At 44.7% G+C, this 22,814-nt stretch overlaps 1 protein-coding gene across 1 annotated transcript in view; it reads left to right on the forward strand.

The window, feature by feature from the left end:
- Positions 1-21,947: 21,947 nt before the first annotated feature.
- LOC103812061 (SH3 and PX domain-containing protein 2A-like) overlaps positions 21,948-22,814 on the forward strand; it is a gene marked incomplete at both ends in the record, with an annotated part of 70,729 nt that continues 69,862 nt past the window's right edge. The window contains one exon of the mRNA XM_009085067.1: positions 21,948-22,028. Within this exon, the coding sequence (XP_009083315.1) occupies positions 21,948-22,028 (81 nt within the window). The remainder of the gene's footprint in view (positions 22,029-22,814) is intronic.

Below are 22,814 nucleotides of genomic sequence, written 5' to 3' on the forward strand. Positions count from 1 at the left end.
TGGACACATGAAACTGGATCCAAAACAATCTCTTTGGTTTGTCAATGTCCCCATTTAAGACAGGAGCAGCATCATCTCCTCCAGGCAGCAAGGAGAACAACCCAAGGACGAGGCTGCATGGAAGGGCTCATCTCCTTTGAAACTTCAGCCCCTTGAAGTGAGGGATATTTGAACTGTGACTTCAATGAGAGCAGTTTCTCAGGGGAAAAAGCTGTGGTGAAACATCTCTCACAGCAACTCAAGTGTCAGGAGGGATGGCTTCTGTCCTCACCCTTGCCACAGACTGCTGTGTGACTGTTGCCAAATCACTCATCATCTGATTTTTTTTGGTCTTTTTTTCCCATTTTTTTTCTCCCTACCTTTTTTAAATCAGAGTTGCAAAATTACCTTAATGAAGACCATGGTGGCCACTGATGTTTTTTAGCTTGATACAAGCTATTGTCCTTTTCTTGTCTTTTCCCTACTTTAGTTTTGGGGGATATGAAGGTGTTTTTCCATCTGTGTCACATGCTTTCAGCTGAACAATGGAAGGTGCTTTCATAGAGTTGTACAAGTGATGTGTGTTGTCACAAGGAGAGACAGTACTTTAAAGTTTAGATTTGCTCCCTGCCCAGCTGTCCTTGACTGGGGATGTCCTTGACTGGAATAGCAGTGACACCGAGTTTCTGGAGCCACGTGTTACAGCAGCCTTGGGATTTACTAGATGTAATGTATATTTAATATGTTCTGGGGTAAGGCTTGTACCTTCTTTTTGCAGTGTGGTCAGACCTGTACTCTCTGCTGATCAGGCGAAGTTTCAGATAAGGGAGAAGGTCAAAAGCACCCTGTAAAAGTGTTTTATTTTTCTTTAATAGCTCCATCAGACAAGCTGTAGCTGTAAACAAAAAAACTATTGCATATACTGTTTGTGACATTTTGTTGATTTATTCCTGGAAAAAAGTTCCTCATTGCATTTTCTTCCCTAAAATTGCTTTCTGCTTTTGTGCAAAGGCACAATATAACCCCATTATCTGTCACAGAGACACTTTTCACCAGAGGTGGCATAATATTGTATGATGTGCTTTGAGTCCAGCCCCAGCCAAGCCTCGTGGGTCAGACAGTGTCAGGAAGGAGAGAAGGCAACACCGTTAGCTCGTTAAAAATCCGATGAAGGGAGCAGATGGATCAAAAGAAAAATTCAAATGAGAGCTGGGACTGCTTGAGGGAGCTAAAAATCCTGCTTCTTTAATCAAAATTACAGCTTGCCTGGACCAGAGTCTAGAAGTGATGTTTGGTGCCATCTCGCTGTGTTTTGGGGGCTGAGTCACAGCACCAAATCCAACCAGCTTTAATGATGGAGAGAGGTGTGTGGGAGTGGAGTGTGCTCAGCACTTTGCAGGATGAGAACTTTTTGTCAGCTTGTGTGCAGTAAGGTCAGTTTATGGACAGAAGTGATGGGTGGTAAACAGCTTGAATAAGGGAGAGCAAGCTTTTCTCTTTCTATTCACAGTTGTTCTCTCCCTCAGTCCTTTTCTCCAGCTGTAATTTTGTCATTATGTGCAAATTAGTCACAGTGACATGTACTTATCAGAAACCTCCATTGTCCATAATGCAGTCCCCAAATTGTCCTTAATTCCTGTTGTGAAAGAGCTTCTGCCTGCAGCTGAAGTGACTGTGGCTAAATATGTGCATTTTTAACTCGTTTTAGCGAAATAACACAAACTAGAGAATTGTCATTGCAGTTAATAAAGAAGGATGTTTTTACTGCTGAAAGACAGGTGAAGAAAAGCTTTTACTTGAATCTGCATCCTCTGGTATAAAACACTGCACCTTGTGCAAAAGCTGAAAAACACTGAATACCTCAAATACGTAATTTTATTTAGTTAAAAAAAAGCTTGAAAGGAAATCACTCCCGCTTTTGATCAACCTTGCCCTAGAAAAGAACAGACTATCTGTATGTGTAACATAAAAGGAAGCTTAACCAATGGCCAAAATAACCAAGCCATCCAGTGTTCAAAACAAACAACCCAAGCTTTAAGCTTCTCTCTGATCTATTCCATTAAAATTCAGTCTTGGAGATTATTTGACAGGGAATCCTCCTGTCCCCTTGGATAAAAGAGAAATTTAGCTGGAAGTAAGGTCTCTGTTGGATGCCCTGGCTCTGTGGCCATACACAATGGGATTGCAATGGGGGCAGGTGGCACTGTGTCCCGATGGATCCATTCTGCTCCTGCCAGGCAGCAGGGGACATGCCCCTATCCCTCTCCCTGGCTCACGTGCCTGTCTTTGCTGCCTCCTGCCTTATCAGGATGAAGGTGGTGGAGGCACATAGTACTGATACCCATAGGGTGAGAAGGTGTCTCTGGTGGTTTCTAATTCCAGGCGCTTCAGCTCAGAGCTGCAGCAAGCCCTTGGTGCTCTGACCTACAGCAGTAGCAGCAAGTAACATCCTAACTGTATAACCACTTTGTAACCCTGTAGTGACCATGCTGGCTCTTGGGAAACCAGCCACAGCCTGAGCAGGGCTCCCAAGTCTCTCGCCCAGCCTCAGCTGCTGGTGGTCATGGCAGGGTTGGCATCTCCTGCTCTGATGAATGTCCTTTCTCAACATACAGTTCCTGATGTAGCATGAAAGGACCCATTGGTCTCTCTTAATCTCTGATACAGCTCCTTCTGTTAAATCCCTCAGCACAAGTTGGCCAATTTCTTATTCTGAATAAATTAAATGTATCTATCTTTAGTCCTCTCGGTAAGAACTTGAGGTCTACCCAGAAGGGAACCCTTCTCTTCTGGTGCTCGCAGGCTCCATTCTGTGAGCATGTCATACCCTGGGTAATGCCTAATGAAGGGATATTTGGAAAGACTCCACTGCTGTGGGGGGCAGTCCTGGCAGGGGCAGTGTCTGCATTAGAGGATGGAAATGGCGACGAGGGAAGGGCTTGGACAGTGTGTTGTGCTGGGTGATGTACGTGACTCGAGACAGCTGCGGACTCTGTTGGTACTTGTTGGTGGAGGTGGTTTAGAGATTTTGCACAAAGCCCTCCCCACCTGAACAGGCTGAAGGAGAGGAATTTGGCGCATGGGTTTCAGGCATGACTGCTGTCTGTGTCAAAAACAGAGGTGTTTTAAGTGCCTGTGATCAGAGGATCCTGTTCAGACCTGGTATCATGCTATTCACTTCAGCTGGTTACTAATCCCGGCACTGAGTTTGACCCTTAAGCTTTTTGTTTTTATCATGTGCTTTGATACAGTCATAAAAATACTGACTGGCTGGCAGAGCTCCAGGGCTCAGCTTTATATTCTAGCAACTGCAAAATGAATGTGCTTGAAGTGGTTTTATGCTTCAGGATATTGTCCTTTCCCCTGTCGTCCCATCTCTCTCCCCCTTGCCTTCGCCCCTGATTATTTTAAAGCTCAGGGTCCCTATTCTGGGGACAACTCAGTTGCCCTCTGAGAGCAGGTTCATCCCAAGATTGCCTTTGCCCTGGGCTTCAACCCTGGGTGTATGGAAACACAGGACTTGAGTGGAAATACTGCCTCAGGCTCCGTGGGAGAGGAGATGGAGTTGGAGGTGGTTGTGGCCTGGGAGGCTCTGCTTTCCCTGTGATGCTGAAGCTTGTGCTGCACTCCCCATCAGACGTGACTAGTGTTTGAACTTTCTGAAGCATTTGATACTAGGATATCCCATCCCTGCTGGGCTGAAAGGCCTGTGTGTCTGTGTGCCTGCATACAGAGTGAGATGAGAAATGTTTTAAGAGAAAATCCCTGTGCGTGACTGAGCTGCTGTGCCCCCATGCCAGGAGAGTCAATGGCCTTTTAATATGTCCCATAGGATTTGAATGTGCCACAAAGAGACTCCAGTGAGTTTATTTTGCTGCTTTGAGGGTGACTTTGATAGTGTGGGGTATACTGTACTGCTGCTGCATTTCAGCAATGTGCCCTCTTAATATTCGTCCATGTTGACTTTGTTTCAGTGTTATCCAAAAGGTGGCTCATTTATGTGTTAAATGTGCCCTTGATCCTTGCTTCAATGCTCTTGAATTTTAATCTCTGCTCTACAGTGCCCCTAGAATGGATTTTATCTGGGCTTAACTAGACCTGCCCTTACAATGCTGCTTCCATATGGGCTGGAGAGCAGTTTCCTGGATACTTCATCCAGATTATACCTCCAGTTGGTGCTAGAGAAATGGAAGGAATGTACTTTGTTTGCTTTGTATAAAGAAATTACAGCTACTGCTCTACCTTGTTCCTGCCAAAGAGCAACTTCTTCTTTGTAGAAGAGCACTGCACCCTCAAAGAGCATACTTGCCTGTGGTGAAGTGATTGGACAGGGCTTACTACTCCTTGCAGGCAATACTCGGAGAGCATCTTTTCCAGGCCAGGGTGGGACACAGAATTGGGTCAAATGTTATTAACCTTGGGAATACACCATGTCCTGCAGTAGGCAGCTCCCCAGCATGTTCTTGGTAGGCTTTCGCTTGTTCTCCTGCCCAGCACAAGGAACTGAGCTGGAGACCTCAGTCCTGGCCCTTCATAGGGCAGTGCATAAGCAGCTACAGGGCAGGGACCAAACCCTGTTGGATTCTGCCTGTGATGTCTATTTTGTTCCAAGTGCTGCTAATAATTAGGCAAATAAAATGATTAGTAAGAAAAGGAATTCAGTTTATTGGAAGTGTGTTCCAGAAGGGTTTTATAGCTCTGAAATAGTATCTTGCCAATCAAATAAGTATTGCAGAGTGAAGAGGAACACAGTAGCCAGCTTGGCAGTCAGTAGTTGAGCACTGCCTGCAGCACAAGGCTTGAAATAAACTTAGTATGAAAATGCACTATTTTGTAGCCACATTGCTCTTTTTTTCCTGGATAAAAAAGTCTTGCCTCCAAAACACTTTTTCTTCTGTCTTGTGTTTGGCATTGTCAAGTTTCCCTGTCCCAGCTGTGTGTGCTGGTGTTCTGGAGCTTGTGAATTCCCTCTGCATTTTACCTTCTTCTTGTTTCATGGATCTTTAAGACCTAAGCACAATATTTTCTCAATGGGTTTTTCTTCCCTTCCTGGACAAACCTCTCCCATCCCTCTCACCTCCAGATGCCATCTCCTCAGCTTTGAGCCAGTGACATGGTTGTGTTGGTCTTGGAGTGGAGCTTCCAAACAGGACTCCAATTCAGTTATCCAGCTTCAATTCAGTTTTCCTCTGGAAACACTATGGTTCTTCATAAGGCCATGTTTTTGTGTTTGGGAAACAACTCTAATGTGTGTCAGTTATAGTTCAGATTGGACCTCTCTAAGTGTCCATGTTCACATCCATCCAACTGGTGTCAATGACCCTTGGCTCTGTGCTCACTTGAGGGTGGGAGCAAAAGTTTAGATGCTGTTTGGGCTGGTCTGAGTCCTACATATATTTGTCATGAGGAGTTTAGTCAGGTTGCTGGACCTCTGATAGGTATCCAAGCCAATTTCCACAGTTTATTCTGGGAAAAAGATAGTTTCTTGGCATCTGGAAAAATCACAAGAATATGAATTTCAGCTCATGTCAACCTAAAAACCTGGGAAGGCTGCACAAATATTTTCCACTTTTGCCATGTTTGTTGCCTGCTAGTACACAACAGTTATTGGGAGGACAAGGGCTACATCCCTCATACTCTGCAACTGGAGTCAATGTTGGCTTCACCAGAGCAGTCTTGAAACTGCTTTTCTAAAGAGCTCACAAAGGTGCATGCAAGAGCATGGGCAAGGGGGAAGCTCTGCTTGAGTTAGGTTTAGGAACAGACTGTTTCTATAGCTACATATGTCCAGACTGAGACACTTGTTTCTGGAGGGGTTTTGTATGTGAGATAAGAGAGGTAGTTTTACCTACTTAAAGGAGACTGTAGGTTCATTGCAATCTGTCAATGCCTGCTGATGATCTTGAGGAAACAGTGACAGGAATGGAATTTCCTTCCCCTCCTCAGCTACAGGCTGATTATGGCAGCTGTGTTTCTCCATGGGAGAAGAGAGAAGGGAACGGGAATCCAATTGATGGGAAAAACGGTTGGAGCCATGCATGGACTGACTGCATCCCTTCCACTCCCTGGTTACAGAACAGAGACTTTTGGAAAATGTTGCTGTTGGGTTTTCTGGGATGAGGGAAAACCCGAGCCTTGCATGCCAGATGTCCTTTCAAGGGAAAAAAAGAATCAAGTGACATGGCTGGGATATTATTTGGATTGTTTTTTAATGTCACACCTCGATGGAGTCTGAGGTTATTAACCAGGGGATTGACTCTCAATATTGTGGCCAGATGCAGTGGTTGGCTGAGCTCCCTTTCTTCGAAGCTCACTTTTAAATCATGCTTCAATAATTTACTGTGCCAAGGAGACTTATAGTTCAATGGTATTTTGGAGTTAGTTTTTGAGCTAAGGAGGGCTCCCACATAAGCAGGAAGGTAGTTGGATCTCCAGTCAGACTGTCAGGTGTTTTCAAGTGGGCTGGTGGACCTGTTCTGCATGGTTGGGTCTTCAGATGGGAATTGGTACCCCTCTCCCATAAATGGGATTTCTCTGAACTCCTGAAAAACTCTAGTCTCTTTTGACTGTCCTGGTCCTTACATCCATGAAACTGAGGTGAGGCTAGTCAGTTACAAGTGACATTTTTCTGCTTTCTGTGTTTTTTGCCTACATGATTTCTTGCTGTGATAGTGATTTGCTGACTTGGAGAGCTGGTGACATGCTTGCTGGCTGTGGCTCTTTGAGGTTGCAGACTAAGAGGCAGTGCAGTTGACAGACCAAAGCCACATGGTAACCTCTCCAAGTAGCCCTGGCTGCTGAGTGACTGCAGTCATGTCCTTGCTTTCTTGCCACCATGGAGAGGCTGCCTCAGATCCCTCCCCAGGCTGCACTATTGGCAATATAGCATCCACTGCTAAGGTGGTTTAACAAGGGTTGGGAATGTGTGTAGGCTGCTGCAGCTGTGGCAAGAAATGAGCCAATATGGAGAGTATTCAGTCATCTCTAGCTGGAAGTTGGCAGGTTGTAACTGATGTGTGAAATTAGGGTATTGGAGCAATTCATGTGTGCTGGGGTTGTGGAGGTGTGGGGCTGGAGGGGTTTCTGCAAGGCTGGAAGAGCATCATCATACTTGGTCAGGGTTGTAGACCAGCTGCATGGGCCTGTTTTTGAGAAAGCCCCAAATTGTGATGAAGGATGATAGTCACCAAGAGTTAGGATTTTCAACAGAGCCCTCAAATCAACAGCTGTAGCAGTCCAAGGGCTGTAATTTGTCACTTCTTTGGACAAAGTGACAGAGGAAGGCCTTGACAGTCACAGTCACTCTGTCAGCAATAGAGCTAAGTGTGGGCTTAAATCCCATCAAAATGTCAGGAATTAAGGCCCTTTCTTGAAGTGTAACGTGTCCTTCAGTGTCTTCGCAGGCTTAGTCTCCAAGAGATCACTATTGTGATCTCCACAGACCATTCAGTCTCTGCCTTACACTTTCTAGGAAGATTTCCTCTCCTGAGGAGATGACATGCATCCATGGGACTGAAGCAAAACACTGATCATCTCAGTGTTTAGAAAAGGGATGGATCCTGGAGAGGTGTTTTTAGTGAATGTGAATAACTGGAAAAATCAGGCCACCATCTCCTTATCAAGTGAATGTACCTCTGTCTTTATAAGCCTTGAGGAACTTTCTGGTTGTCTTTGTGCTGGTGGAGAAGCCTCACAGGCAGTTCCAGGAAGCAGAAATCTTGTCCTCTGGAGCCCAGACAGCATGGGACTCAGGCATGCAGCCCAAGTTTCACTCTTGTCCTGGAGAATGCTGATGAGAGCAGTGGTTTTGTCCTGTGGTCAGATATGTCTCAGGGCTGGTGGCTATTCTCCACCAAAACTACCAGTCAGTTCTCCAACTGGCCTCCTTTGCTTACCCTCAATAATGATTTGGATGGTTAACAGAGAGGAGAGACTATGGAAGCCTAATGGTGTGTCTCTGGTACCTGAGCCTGTGGCTTTCTCATCTGGTGGAGCTCCTTCCTTCATTCTGTCTTTGTCCCTTCCTGCAAATGAAGGCAGCCACAGTAGCTGTGTCAGACAGGATTTGGTGTGTCTTGTGGAAGACTTACTCTCTACTTGCTGCATCCAGTGGGATTTGGTTGACCTGTGAGCAGTTCCCTGCCCCAGATTTTAGTTTTTTTCTAACCTTGGATGCTATCCCACTGACCTCCAGAGTGATGAATCACTCGGTCACTGCACCTAGGATATGTCCATTCTTTTTACCTGAGGCAGATCAGGGCAAATCGTGGAGCTAGTGGCCCAGTGGCATTGCTGAGGGCAGCTCTTCACATCTCACAGTCTACATCTGCTGGTGTATAGGCAAGGATTTATTTTTACCTGCAGATGTGTGGGTGAAGAGTCAGTCCATGTCAGCAGGCTGCAAACAGAGCTGGGTCTGTGAAGAACCTGGGGCTTGAACCTGGAGACCTTCCTTTTCACCTCACCTCGATTTGCATGGCAGCCCATCTGCTCCTGCTGCAGAGTGGTGCATGGAGGCAGATTGAAAGGGAGGAACTCTGCTAGATCATGGGATGCTGTCACTCATCTGTGAATCCGTTGATTTTACATCTGTCTTTGTGTTGCTCCAAGGCAACGAATGGTTTATATTTGAAGACTATTCATTTAGTCTTTACTGAAGCCTTAAGAAAAGGCACAGTGGGCCAAGTCCTGCTAGTTTTACTTGCATTTCCCAGGGCTGAGGAGGGTGAGATTTGATCCTCTTTGGATGTATCTCTAATGGAGGACTGGTTGTGGGGGAGAGAAAAGAGGCAAGGGAATTACAACACTGAAAAAAAAAAAATCCTAGCTCTTCCCTGAGCCATTTTGGAATAAGATACTTCAGGGCGTGAGTTACGATGCTATAATTCACACCTTCTGCATTTTGTGGTGTTCAGCTGACTGCTTCATGCCCTGCACACATAAGGGTGAATGATTTTGGTTCAGATTGCCCCCTAGCCAGCTCAGCCCTCAAGTGGAGATGCCTGCATGGAGATGACTGCAGACCTTGTCTCTCTCCCCCCTGCTCTTTATTTTGACTTTCCCTTTGGCAACCGAAGCAGTGGCTGTTGGGCACAGGCCTTGCATCTCTCTAATCCAAGTCAACTTTTGTGTATCCTTACCTGTAAGCAGTTTCCTGGTCCAAGCAAAAAACCCTGAAGACATGTTAGGTACTATAGAATCTGATCATTGCTCTGTTGTGTCTGCGCTGCTCCTGTTCCCTGCTAAAGACATTTGGGGCAGTAAAGGTTGGTACCAGGGAGTGGCAAGCAAGCTTTGAAGTCTGAAATGGGTCAAGAAATTATTAAGTACATCCATATATATCTCAGTCTTCTGCTTCAAATCCGCCCGTAAGAATGAATGCTTAGGGCAAGGATTTCTGAATCGGATCATTAATAGCGAAAGGTTGGGCATCTATCTTGCAGCTCACTTCAGGGATGGAGTAACCCATTTGCTGTCCTTGGGTGTGACAAAAGTTGTTGATTGCTTGTCTGTGTCTCGGGACACCTGCAGGGTAGCAGAATGTTTCTGTGCCTTTTGGCCAAACGGCCTGTTCAGCCCATCACATACCTGTGCCTGGAGTGTGTTGGCAAAGCAGCAAGCCAGGTCAGAGAGGAGGCATCTCTTAAAAATGCCTGTCCTTCTCCAAACTCCATGAGCACAAGTTCCTGTCCTGTCCAAGGTCACTAAATGCACGAGCGGGCTATGATCCATGCTGTGCCCATGTGGACTGTTGATGTGCCAGCAGTATGGCCTGGCCTGCTGTCAGGATGCTGCTTTATGTTACCATCTCTGCATATCTGCTTCATGGTGAATTATAGTGGTGCCTCCAGCTCCTTCCTGTTCAGCACTTAATAAATTAGAATTTAAAATCACTTTGGGGATCCAGGTTAATAACTTTGAATCCCTTGAATGAGGATTGGAGTCAAATCCTTGTTTTTTAAAAGGGTCAGGCACATGGAAGTGTTACATTGCTAGTGGTAGTGCTGTGCTGGAGTTCATGTGCCCTGCAAACGTTTGGGGCTCTTTGGTGTGAGCAAACTGACCCAGCCAAGCTTCTTTGTGGACCACCATGGACTGATAGTGCTGCATCATAGTGGGGACACAGGTCAGTGCCAATTTGGGCATCTCTGGACCATGTAGATCTTTCCTTGCTGTACCTTAACTTCAGCCTTGTAGATGTTACATATCTGGCTAGCATAGTATGCTCCTGCAGGCAGAGGAAGAGCCACCTCCAGAGATGGATGTGTTACCCTAGCTACATATCTAGAGAAGGGTCTGAGATGAGTAGCTTTGACCAGTTAGAGATCCTGACTTTGGAATGCATTAAACTAGGACTATTTCTCCAAATCTTGCCTAGCAAGTTCCTGCTGTCTCCAGATGCTGATGTGTCAAGTGCAGCTACATTAGTTTGTTGAAAGCCTGCTGTTACAGACAGGGATCCTTTTGGGCTTTGGGTGATCACTCAATCAATTTAATTTAATAGAGTTTCTGTCTGTGCAATATTAATACTGCCCTTTAAGTGGCTAAGAGTGGGAGAATGTTCAGGCTTGGGGAGTGAAAGGAAGAGGTTTGTTTATTGTTCTAAGGAACTGTAAAGCCTGAATTTGACAGAAATGTAAACTTTAACAGTCATTTTGCTGATTCGTATTTTATTACTGGTTTTGATAGAACATATAATATTGGCATGGCCCTAAAAGGCTTATTTCTAATGGGACACATGCTGACTTGCAGCCACATACTCTCCTTCCAAAAGTGAGTAATTCCCAGAGTATGTGTGGCTTGTGGCTGGGCTGTGACAGGTAAGCAAGAAGGAATTAATGTGGTCACTGTCACTGCCACCCCTGGCAGCTGTGACTGAAAGTGCATCACCAAACAACAGTGCATATCTCCAGAGAAGAGGTTGAGTTTTTTATGGGGGGAAACTGTGCAAGTAACAAAGCCCAGCTTAGAGTGGCTGAAAATCCTTGGGGATGTTCTTCATCCTTACACTGAAAGGGTCTAGGCTTACAGCACTTTGCTCAGGCAGTGGCTTGTGCCAGTAGGTGAGCCAGGTACAGGGGCTGATTCTGTGATCATGTCCTTTGGCAGGGTGGTTACAACTGCCAATAATAGCCACATCCCTTAATTTTGCATCCTGTTAGGGCCCCTGTTTCTTTGTACCTTATGTACAGTCTGAGAATAAGTGGCTTGGTTTGATGGACAGTGCAGGTCAGTAGCACAACATTTTCCTCTATATAGTCTGGAGACTCATCTCCCAACTCCTTAGCTGAAAAGGCAGTGTGACTGTCCTGTCCAGCAGCTATTCCTGTGCCCAGCAGCTAAATAGCTTTCACTACCATAGGTTCCTTATATTTGTGGATTTTAAAGCAGGGAGTGACATTTTGAACAGAAATGCCTAAAGCACACTATTGCTCCAGGCTGAAAAAGCCTTTTTTCCGTATCTGTGTATCCCAGCAGGGCAGAGTAACACTCCTCTGTCCACAGAACCCTCAGCCTGGTGTGCTGAACAAACAGAGTCTGGAAACTGGTGAGGATGGCTGTGTGTGTCTGAGCCTGTGTGTGGCCCTGGTTGCAAACTGCAGAGTTGGAGAGGGATGGTTTTATGCTGCCTGTGATGGTCTTGCGCGTCAGGGGTGAGAGAGGGTGTTCCTGCAAGTGGGGTGGCAGGAAGCCAAGCGTGGGAAAAGGAGTGGAAAGGAGGATGATTGTGAGAAGAGTAGGAGGGAAGGAAGGGGCAGAGACAATAGTTCAACTTAGCACAGAGGCAGTGATTGAGGGTGCGAGGATTTGGCAGAATATCTTCCTGAAAACCCTGAAGGTCCACAGGAAGAAGGTAATTTTGTGTGCAATTGAGTGCCGTGCCCTGGTGGGAGGGAATCTGTTCTTCACAGGACTCTTGCATCAGTTTTCCTGCCTTGGCCAGGAGCACGGGGAGGGTGAGGGGTTGAATAAGGAGGGTACTCTGTGTTTGCCTCTTCTTTGCCATTTTGCAGTGCAATTCAGACATTATTTGCAAGACTAGGACACAAAATTTTCTTCTTTCACTCTTCTCCCCACAAGAAACATGGATTTCAATAAAGTCTGAAGTCAAAGGTCACTGCAGTGAAAGACGTTTTTCCACTGACTTCAGCATTGCATCTTTCTGGGGTTGTGGAAATTTGTTCCCTTTTTTTTCCAGAAGTTGGTTTCACATTGTCAGGATCGTTCTGTAGAGAACAAGTACATTCAGTCTTACATGTATAGTCATGCAGTATAATCAACGACCTACATGCATTGCATGTTTGTTGCATAGTATTTATTTTGAGGATAGGTCCATTTTTCAGTTACTCTTCTACCATTTTGCTCTCAAAATGCAAATACTCAGGGTGTCCCTGCCCGTGGCAGGGAGATGCAATGAGATGATTTTTAAGGTCCCTTTCAACCCAAACCATTCTGTGATCTGTGAGCTTCATATGCTGTCAGTTCTGTGATGCATTGCTGCTTGATGTTGTTAATTTCACTGCACCAACTAGATAGAAATCAGAAGAGTTTTTCAGCAATTTTTTTTTGTTGGGGACTGTAGATCACACTTAAAGTACTGTGCCCTTCAGGTCTGCATTTGTGAATCTGTGGGTCTCTTGGTTTACATGAACTTTTTGTTTCCCTCTACTCAAAATGAGAAGAAAAAAAATCCCACTATTATATGGCAAAATCCCAGGAGAATTTCCATTATTTGGACTAAGAGTGTCCCAGAGCTTTGTCATTGTTCTGGAAGGGCCTGGAGGAGTTTTGCTCCTTTTCCCAGGCCCTTGCTTTGCTTTTTGAACGCTGCATCTGGGGGTCATATGTAAGGTTATGAATCAAAGCCGGAAGATTTGCATGCTAATATAAACTACAAGCAAGTGTTGGTGCAGAGAAGGAATCTAGAATGTTGGAAGCCAAAAGGGAGGTTGGGTTTTAGCAACAATGCCTCTTTGCAATCTTAAAGCAGGCTGTGCAGGGAGCATGTGCTCCCAGTACGGGTACATACCTACAGCATGCAAAAGTGCTCTGGGACCTGCATGAAATTGGGTCCACAATACCATGGCATGCTATGTCTTCATGTGGCCACAAGCTGTGTGTGCTCCAGCACTGTACATGAGGTCCATAGTTGGGAAAATGCATCAGTACAAGCCTGCTGGTAGAATGTAGATAAGCCCTTGTTCTCAGAGCAGAAAGGTACTTGGAGTGTTCTTCCATGGGCATAAATAACTCTGGGAAAAGGTGTGTGAGACTTGGTATTAACTGGAAAACAGAAGTTTCTGGGTCGTATGTTCTCTCTGTGTGTCTGGTCTGTCTTGCTGCATTTAACACAGTAGCAAGCAGGTTCTTGTTAGTTCTCATTTGACCAAGCTATTCCTGTATCCCTGCCCTCAGGGCGCTTGATGACAAAGATCCCTTTGCCTGAAATATGAGTAGAGCTCTACTCATCCTATTTTGAACATCCCCCAAGTCAATTCCTCTTATGCCAGAATCAGTTCAGCTGCTTCTCTCATAAGTCTCTGATTTGGCAACATCTTTCTGATATTTTAGCAACTCTTCTTTCATGTGAGGTTTGATCCAGCAGCATGAAGGGAATGTAACTCATGCTGTTGGCTTGTATGGGTCTGACTGTAATGGCAGTCAAAACCAGATGCAAGTTGTACTCATGTGGGCCAGGACTGTGTTTAATATACAAACATTGCCCTCATCTGAATGGTGCCAGCACTGATGACAACAGAGTGATCTCTTATAGCTGAAGATAGGAAGAGGTGTTATAAACTAAGGAGAGATTTTAAAGGAGCTCGTATCTGACTCAATATTTTTGTTTAAAATTATTTTCAATTGATGCAGGATGAAGCCAGTTTTGAGTCAATTTTTGAGATTTGTTCCTGTGTAGAGAGCAGGGGAATGAAGTCATCTTCATATTTTAAAGTAATTTTTAAAAGTGGCGTTTTCCCTTAGTGTCTATACTGTGACCAACACAATTGTGTAAGAGGTGAGAGGTACTGGTTTAGAGGGACCTTCACCTTGCTTTCCCATCCAGTACTTAATTACAATCAATTTCTAAAACAGTTTAGTGAAATTGATGCAGTTGTTGTATTCAAAATCTGTCAGTGTAAGTTGAAGGATTTGAATTTTAAGAGTCTGTTTTGTCTGTTGACTTTTGCTTTTTCCAGTTCTATCTTTTTTTGGATGAAGTTTCTCTTATTCCACCAGGACATTCTCATATTTTGGGGTTGTCATGAAACGCTAACCGTCTGCAGAGGAGAAGGACACAAGCACTGAGTTAAAGCAGTTTATGATTCAGGTGGTGGCATCCAGATTTAAGAGGCATTAAGCTGAAAACCTTTTACCTCCAAGTGCAGCTGGATTATTTTTGTTTGCTTGCCACAAGCAGCCTCTTTCAGGCCCAGGTAGAGTATTTGAGAAGGCTGCGAGGGAGGCAGGTTTCACAGTAGAGCTTGTATGTTCTTGTTTCCATTTTACATTTGTCACTCTGCAATTCTAATGCTCTGTAGGCTTAGATGTTGTGTTTTCTAATCATCTGTCAACTCTTAAATGGCAGAAACTGAGTCTTGTGGTTATTCTGCTTCACAAATAGTTCCATCAGCAGTAAATGCAGGTGGATTGAAACAGGTTAGAAACAGAAATATGAGTCCATGTTGTGCTCTGCACAAGTGCTCCCTCTCCCTCATGCACACATGTGAATCTAATGGGTGGATGTCACCCACTTTCCTTGGCTGCTCCTCCTGCAGGGAAGCTGCTGTTCTGCTTCCTGAAGCTGAGAAGTGGTAGTGAGGAAGTGATCAGTCTTTACTAGTCCTGTATCTTATTCTCTTTCCATAAACTCTAGTTATTGGATATGTTGGAGTTAAGATGCCTTGACAGGTCTTTGACATGACCCAGGATATCAGTTAAAAACAAACAAAGCCCTGCTAATGCAACACAGATACTGCATGTCTGCAAGAATTAGACACATCACATTCTGCTTACACACCCCTTAGAATGGACTTCAATGAAGTAATCAGACAAGTCCAGCGAGAGGCTCAGAGGTGGTTTGTAACCAAGCTGCAGGGCTCACAGCCATTCCAGTTCTACAGCAGTCTGGTCAAGCTACTGTTGTGAATCATGACTGCAAATTCCACTTTTTGCCTCTTTATGCCTCTCATGTTCATTTGCTAGGCCATGCAAAGAGGTGCACCAAGGAGTTTTTTCCCCCTTTTTGGCTTATTGTTCTGATTGTGTGGGATGTCTTAGCAACTTCTTAGCAGGAAGATTCTGAGAAGGCCTGAAGTCAAAGCTTAAAAACCCAAGTTGTCAAATGCCAAAAACCTGAGGGCTGAAGATAAGACTAAATCAGAATTTGAACTATGGGCTCTAAGACCTCATCAATGCATGAGGAAAATATGGGAGGCTAAGTATTGTCTTACTCTGCCTGCATAAACATAATGTGCTGGATTCATCATTCAGACACAACCCTACTCCTTGTCTGGTCTGTACCCTTGGAGCTAGGAAACCAGCAAACACATCTAGCCAGGTGCCTCCATAGTCAAATGAGTTCCTTTTCCTGTGTTCCCAGGGATGTCTGCTGGCTGGTTTGAGGCAGTTGTTTGCTATTCTCATTTGTTTTTAAGTATAAGGATTTGGCAAAGAGAAATGGATTTCATCCTCGTTAGTTCTCTACCAGGAGGAAGGTCTGTGTCCATACAGGATGCAGTAGTGGTGGAGTTTTCTAAAGTAGAAAGGGCGCAGTTTGAGTCTTGAGAGTATGGTTAGATTCAGAGCTAGAAATAGGTTTAATTTTTGTATATGCAGAGCAGTTTTGGTGTGATATGGCTGAAGAGAGAAGCAGCATCCAGCATTAATCCTCTTGCATTGCAGTTTAGAGATGAAACAAGATCCACACAAGAAAACAGTGAAGGAAGGAAAACTCTCCTCCCCCTCCCTCTCCTCCTGCCCCCACTTTTATTCTCCTCTTACTTGTATGTTTAATTAGACTGTAAATTAGGTTGAAAATTATAATGGAAACTGAAATTACTGTGTCCTCCTTTATTTGCCTGTGTGGTGGCTGCTCACAGATGAGAACTGGCAAATGCTGGGGCTGTTCAATTTGTTCCCTCCCAGCATACTGTAACTCTGCTTTGTTTCCAAAACTTAAGTACGTGCAACATTTGTCCATGAGACCCATGGGTCATTCTGGCTTTTTGTCAGTTACATTTTCCCTGTTGGTAATGGAAACATGAGCTGGGTAGAAGGGTGTCCATGAAACCACATCTGCTGCAGGAAAAAGCCAGATGCCCCGCACCTGTGTGCGGTCCACGTCAGCCCCCGGGCTTGGGACTGCTCTTAGGCACCCTGCCATGGCAGCAACCACCCCGTGAGAAGCTTTTCTGTTTGGGGCTCCTTGGGTTTCAGGTTTCTTCCAAGCCTCATCTCTGTTTCTCAGCTCAGCCTTCAAAATCATGGGGTGAGAACAACTCTGGACTGGGTTTGAAAATAGCTCTTCCTTGGCCCTGCCCTGGCTGAGTTGTGGTCCCTTGGAGACCATTGTGCTGAAAAGTGACATCATTGCATGGCACCAGTGATGGACTTACCATGGGCTTGGGGCTGAGGGTCTGACTTCATATCTGTGGGAGTTTCCCAGGTTTCACAGTGCTTTTCAGACTTTTGGATGCTGGTGAGCGGGGCAAGGAGCCTGTGCTGTGCTCACTGAATCCAGAGTCAAATGGGATCCAAGCCAAGAGAAGGCACAGGTTATGTGTGCAGGAGAAGGGTTTACTTTCTCTGTGCTTATTCCGGGGCATTTTGCTCTTCCCATTGCCACACTGGCTCTTGTATAGGGCAGGAACTGGGGACACTGGGGGCTCTCACCTCAGGGAAACCCTGGCCAGTGGTGCCAGTGTCTTGTGGAGTGGAAGAAGGTGCTTAAAATCAACCATGCCACATCAGGAAGGTGAACAGCTTTGCTGCTTTGGCCTTGTGGGTACCAAGTGTGGTCTCAAGGCTGTTATCACTCCGAACCTGGATCTGTGCTAGCAACGATTTGTGCTGATCAGCACATCTTTGACATTAAAATGGTTATGCAAACAGTAGGTCAGTGCAGTGGCTGTACTCTAGTAATTTAGGGCACAGATCTATGTTGACTTTGTGGAGGGCTGCTGCCGTTTGAGTTGTTTTAATGTAAACTCCACCCGCTAAATGGACCAGCTGAAATTGCTGTAAGCCTTGCAGGAGCTGGGCTGACTTTGCATGGAAGTGGACCAGGTCATGTTCACATGCTGACTTTTGCTGGTGGAAAGCTTCCAGCTCACAGGCAGTGATAGCATCTGAATACAGGTGAAAAAGGTGTGTCTTTTCCAACTCCCACCTGATGCACCCAAGGACAAACATCCAACACTTTAAAGGGACACTTTGAATAAAAGGGGATTTCATGATGGTATCTGCGTACAAATTGCACCATAGCCTTGTCTTTTGCATTCATAAAACTCTCCTAAAGCTGGTATTTACTCTAATTACATATTAAAGATGTTAACAGCACCCTCTCTTGTGTGCAGAGATATTTCTGGTCTCTGTTCTTCAGTCTTCTCTTTGTTAATAGATTGTGTATTTGTGTGTATTCTTATCGTGGTCTCATCAGACGACTCATTTCAAGACATTTGTGTTCCACTCTAGCTCATCTGGCTGTAGAAAACAAAACATAAACCTATAAAAACCCAACTGAAAAATCAGTCACATGAGAATAACCTGAATTCTTTGCCTCTGGGGTTTGTGCTAGCTGGAACTGGATATTTTCCATTGAAAACAAGACAGTCAACGATAAAGTCATCCCTAGTGACATTTGAGTGAATGTGTTTTGTAGTAGGAAGTTATCTCTCCTCTTCACTTGGTGTAGGCAGTAAAGGGAAAGCAATAACTTCGGTTTGCAATAAATTTTCTGCTCCATGGTGGGTAAACTAGAAGTTTCCCAGAGCTGGAATTAAACAATAATTAGCAGCTGATAAAATCCCCCTGATGCCATGCACCTTCTTTCATAAGGCATGAATATTAAGAACTGCTTATCAAGCTCAGCTCCTGATTAATAACTCTATAGTCTGTAAAAGTCTGCTTCTTGTTTATCTGAAGAAGGATTTCTTTAAAAATCTAATAGTAAACGCAAAAAGGCTGGATTTGTGAAATTAAAAATGGAGTGTTCTTACTGGCTGGAGCACCCAGTGATTGTGCAGTGAGTTGTTTGTCGTTGTACTTCTATTATCATTCATTGTTAAGGACATTTTGTTAAGGATTTTTAAGGTGAAGCATTTGAACAGCATCTGTGTTTGAGCTAATAGACGTGACAGATACATAAAGCAGATCTCTTTGCCTTTAGTAATTACTTATTGAAGCAATTTGTAATTGGCAGTCACAATTACGGTTCAGGTGTCTGCATGTATGAACTGTAGGAAAGCCCTGTAGTTACATGGAGGTGCTCTGATTTCATTTTCTTTTATCAAGAAAAATTGTGCCAGGGCCCAGGGAATTTCACTGTGTGGCTCCGTTCTGGGGAGTTGTTGGATGGCACAGAAAGCCTTGGCTTGACACTGCAGGCAGCTCACGAGAGTGATGCTGGCTCTGCCGAGTGTTTGAGCGTGGGATGACTCTCCATATTTATCTGATATTTCCTGCTGCCTTCTTGTCCTGTTGCATTTGCATGACCTTGGGCTCCCTCAAGACTGCTGTTCTCCTCCTCCCCTGGGATATTGCTGATCGCTTTCACAGCAACCCATTTTAAGATCTGAGAAAAAAGCTGATGAGGTAAGCTGATGTAATGTTTGCTGCTCATGAAAAGGTTATGGATCTGACCAAGGCAGCGGAAGTGAATAATTTTCAAACTCTGATCTCTAAGGAAGAGAAATGTGATATTTAAGGCTTTTGAAACCTCTAGACCTTGCGTTTATAATCTGGCATTTTACGGATCTTTTTCAACCCACAAATTATTCCCCATTATTTTAAATTGTGGCTTTTGAGAAGCGATTTTATTTGTGCAAACAAGCAAAAAAGATCAATAGCCATTTTAGATTTTGCACCTACCTCCAGCCGAGCAGGTTTTCATGCACCTTCATTTCTCATTTCGCACAGCAGGTTATGATTAAAGGCTTTTCTTGCTCCTCCTATGATCTTGCCATGAAACAGAAGTCAGTGCATCTGCATGCTGCCCAATTCATCACTTGCTGAGCTTGAGGTGACCTTAGGCTCAAAAAGATTTAATTGCTGTCCTAAATGTGCAGCAAAATCCTGCCTTGTCCAAAGTCAGTGGCAGCTTCATTCCCACAGAGCCTGATTTTCAGATTGGGGCCATATCTATACCGCGCAGTGCAGTTCTGCTCCTACACCTGTTCCTTGCACCTAAGAAATCCAGGCTTTTGCTCAGAATATCCCTTTGCACCCAACTCTGCCCCCTCTCATATTGCAGGGTTGTTGTGTTACTGCACCACCAAACAATGCTGGACTCATGAAGCAGGATCCTGCATTAGATCAAGCAGACTTGGAGGTTGTTAAAAATTTCAGGAACTCACTGTTTTTGTGGGTTCTGAAGAGTAGCATGGAGAAGGCTGAAGTGCCATGAAATTCAAAGAGCCTGGATGTCTGTGGCATATGTGTTTTGTTTCTAGTTTCTGGAGGAAAAGATGCATAATTAAAGAAAAAATATAATCTTTATTTGCATGTACAATATGTTTCTCCTCCTGTCTCATCCCCTTTGTGAGAACTCAGGGCCAGAATTACAGTATCTGAAGTTGCTTTTGGATCCTATTCAGCTCCCATCTGTCATGATCTGTTTTTAATCGAATGGGTTTTCCATCTGAAAGTAGCTGTTGGATAGAGAATGAGTAGAAATATTTGTGTGTGAATCAACTCGGAGTGAAGCTACAAACCTTTTTTTTTTTTTTTTTTTTTCCCCAACAAACACATGGAAAAATATTTTTCAGTGTAGTGTGGCTGGCCTGAAAATTGGCAACAGCAGCTTCCTTCCCAGGCTCTGACTCCTTTGCCTTGTCTGCATGGCTAAGATCTTTAAAGAGAACCTGAAATCTTTGTATTAGTCTTATCTCCCCTCTATGACATAGGGCAGTGCCAGTGTTGCCCCTGTATATACCAGCATTGCAAGAGGGAGGTTGGGTGGTTTGGTTTTCTATGAGAATTATGAGACACAGCAGAGGGAATAACGTGGGTTTACTGAGAGTCATGCTCTTATCCCTGGACAGTCTTCCCTTTGCCAGCCTTGATGGCCTACTCCCTGGTGGGAACAGCAGATATGTTTGATACAGTGATGGGAGACTCCAGATCTTCTTAACAGCCTGTGCTTGGCATGTCCAGTTTTCGAATGCCATGAAACTGAGCTGCAGGAGGTGAGGAGCAGACTGACTTGTGGACTGCATGTGGTTCTAAGAAGCAGAGAGGAAAGTGAGGCTGCAGGACCTCTGTGGTTTCTGGGATATCAGATGAGACCTCTCTCCTATTGGGAAAGAAGGGAAAAATTCCTCAGTGGTCCTTGGAAAAGCATTGTTAAGGCTGTTATTTAACATCCCTCCTGGGATTTTCATGCAATACCTTTTATGGGTAAACGCACAGAAGCAATTACCCTGCATCAGCACCTTGGAAGACGGGCTAGTGTCCTAGGGGAGGTGGAGAAGAGGGTGATGCTTATCCATACCCCATTGCTGGAGACAGAGAGCTTCACTTTTGCATCCATGGCGAAAGGGAGAGCTCCTGCTGCAGTACTGAGGCTGAGGGAGGAGGGATATTTTCCTGTTTCCTCTGCCAGATCCTTATCTCACACCATATGTGAAACCTGGAAATTGCTTTAAAGGCCCAGGAGCTGGTGTAGCTGTAATTTTCATTATACTGGTGTTGCATAGTTGCCCTCAGTGGTCACCCTTGATAGGTCCATTCCTGTGTTTGCTGAAGTCTTGTTGTGTATCTTTATCAAGGCAGCAGGACTAGCATCAGCCTGAAGGCAAGCGTATGAGAGAGCATATCCTGGTTCATTTTTAACTTTTTAAAAACAATACTTTGGAGGTACTATGGTCAAAAGTACCATAGTATTGTTTTCATGTTACACATATGTATGTGGTGTATGTGAATCACTTTTTATCACAGCTTCTGGTGAAATGGTGTTTCTGTAAGATGATCGTTTTGGAGATGGACTAGAGTTGGACAAGGGAAATACTGAGCTTATTCTGGGCTTCCGTTGCTGTTTCCATCAACGTAAGACAACAGTGTCACACTCACTGGCTTTACATCACCTTCAAATCAGTCTAATAGGTGCCAGAGGTGCTGAGTGGTGTGATGTGGCTCAGCGTGGGCTGTGTGCTGGGACAGGGTTGAGTTGCTGTCGCACATCTCTAGGTGTGAGTAAGCAACTATATTGCATGGCTGTAATCCCACAACAGCCCTGGAGCTGTTTCCTTTGAATTTCCTGTTGAAATAGAGCCAGTTCTTGCTTGGGAAGGGTGATGGCCACATCTCCATATACAAAGACAAGATGGGAGCGTGGGGCTGGAGATCAGCAGCCCATGGTGGGGTGTTGCTTTGGGGGTGGACTAGCTCTCCCAGTCACGACTGCAACTGGCCCTGGGACCCTCCAAAGAGGATAGAGGGCAGGGTGTGCTGCCACAGACCAGAAAATATGCTGTCACTCAAAGCTTTTATCCCAGGGAGAGCAAAATTGGTGGGAGCTGGTGATGGAGACATGTGGGAGAATACTGGGTACTGTCCTGAGACCTCTGCTAAAGGCTGCAACAGGGCAACAGCTTTAATTTATGCTAGTCCTGCACCCAGGGCTATATTCCTCTTTGTGAGCAGGAGCAGCCAGTAAGATCTGGAAATTAACCTATGTCAACTCTTCAGCCTTTGCATGTATCCTGTGCTTTGTGGCCTGTACTGATTTGTGTTTTCTTTTCCCTGGACAGGTCTATATCATCAATGTAACATGGTCTGACCTAACTTCCCAGATCATCTACCGGAGATACAGCAAGTTCTTTGACCTGCAGGTAAGTCTGTCTTGTCTAACATAAAATATTGTTCCTACTCATGCTTTTAGTCATATTTCCAGCTGGGTTAATAGTGCCTTTAAATAAGGCTTTGTGCTTGTTTGGTCTGTTACATGTCATGATCTTGAAACTTTTCAGACACTGTCCTTGTAAAGTATAAGTGGGTGATATGCTCACAGGAACTTGTACTGTGAAGACATTTATAGCTGACATTTTCATGAGTGATTCCTATTGAAGAGGAGACCTAATTTTACATACTTCAGATGCACTTAGAACAGAAAGAGCTACGTTTTGGGCCCCCAGAAACTACTTGCCCAAGTAACTGAAAACAACAGAGCTTTTGCACACTCCCACAGCAGTTCAGTAATGGAGATGGTAGAGGAAACCTTCTAGGCCCTCCTCCTAACCATCTGCCAGCCAGCCAGTGTCCTGGCTCTTGCTGCTTTGTACAGCTCACTGTATTCTGTGCCTGTGGATTTCGATTTCATCAGAAGATTTTTTTGCCGGATAGATGGTGACCAAAGTCTGAAACCAGGAAACAGGAGAAGTCTCCGTTACAAAGTTTCGCTGTGGGAATGAGCTGTTTCATTTCTGGTAGTGCTCCCAGGCACCTGCATGGGTAGAGAGAGCTTTGGGGCTGGCGTCCTGTTTGGCAATAATCCAGATTGATTGATACCTTTGTATCTTTATAGCTTAGTAGCAGCAAAATCATAATTGCCTGGGGTGAAAATAAAAGCTGTGGTTTGGCAGACTCCTGAACTTTGGGGGGGAATGTTGATTTTTTTT

This window comes from Acanthisitta chloris, unplaced genomic scaffold (assembly GCF_000695815.1).
Source record: "Acanthisitta chloris isolate BGI_N310 unplaced genomic scaffold, ASM69581v1 scaffold35981, whole genome shotgun sequence".
NCBI lineage: Eukaryota > Metazoa > Chordata > Aves > Passeriformes > Acanthisittidae > Acanthisitta > Acanthisitta chloris.